The sequence below is a fragment of the Amaranthus tricolor genome, chromosome 1, assembly GCF_026212465.1.
Source record: "Amaranthus tricolor cultivar Red isolate AtriRed21 chromosome 1, ASM2621246v1, whole genome shotgun sequence".
In the NCBI taxonomy this organism is placed as follows: domain Eukaryota; kingdom Viridiplantae; phylum Streptophyta; class Magnoliopsida; order Caryophyllales; family Amaranthaceae; genus Amaranthus; species Amaranthus tricolor.
The window spans coordinates 43,628,950-43,632,257 of NC_080047.1; the positions used below are offsets into that span (position 1 = coordinate 43,628,950).

The window sequence follows — 3,308 nt, forward strand, 5'->3', positions numbered from 1 at the left end:
TCATTCTACCTCTATTACAATTATTTCAATAACTTCATTTGCATCTTCAATTAGCTTTGTTACATTAGTTTGACTTTTTTTATCTCCTTAAATATTCATTCTCAATCCATACGACCCTTTAAAGTATTTTAATGGAGTTTGGTGATGAACATTTATGGGTTTTTGTTATTTGCTCTTCAATCTTCCTCATATTTTGTGGGTAAAAACTAATCTCATTTATTTTTAGTTTTATTTTGTTTATTTGCTAATATTATTTAATTTATGTTATTACTCATTTGTTCTTGATTATTTTCTTTTATCTTTGTTTATTTTTAAGTTATTGGTGGCTAAAATGGTTTATTTGTTGTTAATGGTTTTGTTAGTTGTAATGTTGATTAGAGAGTAGTTATCTAGGTTTAAGGTTGACTCAACTTGTGCTAATGGATTGATTATGGTGGATAACGGGTCAATGTTGGTTTGATTGTGAACCCGGAAAGTGGATCACTCTGCTTATTGTGTCGAGGTCACCCAGATCGCCTTTCAAGCACCAACGATAGTTGGGTTTGTGGGATTTTCGACCTCCTCTCAATGGGTAAAGTCGAGGACAAGGGATCAACGAGAGTTGACCCTTGCACCCAACACATGGAATGAGAGTTTTACCCTTCGCCTATGAGAGTAGGGAAGAATTGACGGGTTGTTGGATTTTTGTTGCCCGTAGGTCTTGTTCTCACTCATGAGGGTGATGGGAATTGGATTCTCGGAGGTGATCCCAAGCCCGATCCTAGATCAAATCGCTCTTTGTATTTGTATCCACACCTTTGCGATCAAACCAAAGTAAACCCCTAAACTAACTATATAAGGTCCGTTGCACACGAGTTAGCCCCTACCCTAATGTTTCTTTGTTTATTGCTTTCATTGTGGTGACCATAGCTTAGACCATCATCTTCCATTATATGATCCCCCAACATCTAAAGAGGTCCTAAGTCTCGCAACTCGTCTCCCTGTGGATCGATCCCCTACTTGCCATTACACTTATGTGTAGTTAAATTAGGGTGTTTATAAATTTTGTTTGATTAGAAGCTTTAGCAACGACACTAAAAAGTCCTCTGTCAAAAAGTTAGCTTTTAAATTGACTTAAAATCCGTTTATAAAATACTTTTGTTGGATGTTTAACCAATTAAAAAGTCAAAAGTCAAAAACCAATAAAATAGTTATTCGCTAAACACTCCTACACGAATATCTATTTCTCTAAATAAAGAAGTTTTTTTAAAAAAAAAAAAATACTCTTATGAGAAAACATCTCTTAGTGAGACGAATTCAAACAAACACTCTATATAATTATAATATGTATTGGTGACCTATCTAAACCATGTATAAAAGACGTTGCAGGAGTCAGGAGGTGATAGTGTCATACAACATTTTGTACATAAAGGCTCCATAGAAATAGAATAGGGGATCTCAATGTACAATGAGGTTTCCTATAAAACAAGTTACAACCCATAAGAAGCATATGAAGGAAACACATATAGACAAACCTCTAAATTACAAAATATTCATTGTGATCTTGCATTTACCTTCACGGGAAGTCCATTTTTCATCCGTAATGTCAATGACAACACATAATAAGGACGTTTTTTCTCCACTACATCAATATCAAATTGCTCCACCACACAAGCCACTATGGACTTCATTTGTAGATATGCCATCTCCTTCCCTAAACATATCCTCGGACCCGCATGAAAAATCGGAAATTTAAACGGATTATCTGGTTTATACAATCGATTTTCATCTATCCATCTCTCAGGTCTAAATTCCAAGCAATCCTTACCCCATATACTCTCCATTCTCCCCATTGCATATGAATTATATGTGATAAACCAACCCTTTTTAATCTCATCTCCACTCGGAAAAATATCATCTTCTAAACACGTTCGCGTATCTACAGGTACAGGAGGGTATAATCGTAGAGCCTCAGATATCGCTCCATGCAAGTAATTCATTTCTCTCAACTCATCAAAATTGTACGTATCTCCAACTTGTTTACCAGCTCTAACCCGAACCTCATCCACTTCGTTTCGGATTTTTTTCACAACACGTGGATTATTAGATAACAACCAAAAAAACCAACTTAACCCGGATGATGTGGAATCCCTCCCCGCTAATAGAAAACTTATGACAATATCTCTAAGTAGATTAGGATCACGTGCACTAATTTCTTCCGTAGAAATAAACCGTGACAACAAATCTTGATGATTAGAAGATAAATTATTATTATTATTATTACTAGTAATTTCCTCTAATCTTGTTCGTATGATCTTATCAGCAAACTTATGAACGGTCTCGATTGAATCTCTTAACCTTTTTTCGGATCCAACATTTAACCATTTCTTAATTATCCATGACCATGGAACCACATAAAGAAACCGACCCGCACTAAGTGTGGCAGCCACATCAAAAGCCCGCATGAATTCGGACTCACCCGACCCATCACCTGCCAAGCAACCCGGGTCATAATCAAACGCCAACTTACATACACTATCAAAAGAAAACCGTTCAAGAATATCTTGCATATCAAGTACCCTACCCGGACCCAGACCCGTATCCGGACCCGAACCGGATGCTGCTTTCAAAATGGGTATAAGCCGTGTAGTAATCTCAAACCGTACACTATCCAATACAAAGTTTTTAAGAGATCTTGTGTTAAACTCCAAACTAGCGGTTTTCCGTTGGATCCGCCATAAATGACCGTCGGAGTTAAAGATTCCGGTGCCGAGGAGGTCGTGGAGGAGAGAGACGAAACGGGGACCTTTATGGTAGTTATCGAACCGGATTTTGAGGAAGTGTTCGATATTTGGCGGGTATGCGGTCATGATCCCATTAATTTTTCCGGGTCGGATAAATATGGACGTGTGATTAGGGAGGGGAACGAGAACGTCAAAAGTCCAGTCGAGGAACCGGTGGCGGTTGGCTATGAATTCAGGGAGAGTGCCTAAGAATGGGTAGTTTTTGAAGCCTAATGTTTGTTTTGTAGAGGAAATAAAATGGTTGAATGTGAAGTAGAGTGATGATAGGAAGATTGTGAAGAGGAGAGTTAATAGTAGGAATAATGAAGAGGAAGAAGTGAGTATATGGTCCATGCTTTGGCGAAGCTTTTTTCTAATTGTAGGTAGTCTCTTACTGATTTATAAGTAACACACAATATAGTTGGAATTGCTTTTGGAGAAATATAAAATTTTGATTTAGACGATATTATGGTGATATTATTTTATTTGGCAGGTCTAATGTATACTTATGTGATATTGATTATTGTCTTAAAGTGTTGATTTACA

General features: G+C 37.0%; 1 protein-coding gene across 1 annotated transcript; it reads right to left on the minus strand.

Moving 5' to 3' along the window:
• Positions 1-1,160: 1,160 nt before the first annotated feature.
• Positions 1,161-3,308, minus strand: LOC130827865 (cytochrome P450 CYP94D108-like). The gene has a single exon (XM_057693743.1). The coding sequence runs from the start codon at positions 3,114-3,116 to the stop codon at positions 1,533-1,535; it is 1,584 nt and encodes a 527-aa protein (XP_057549726.1). The 5' UTR covers positions 3,117-3,308; the 3' UTR covers positions 1,161-1,532.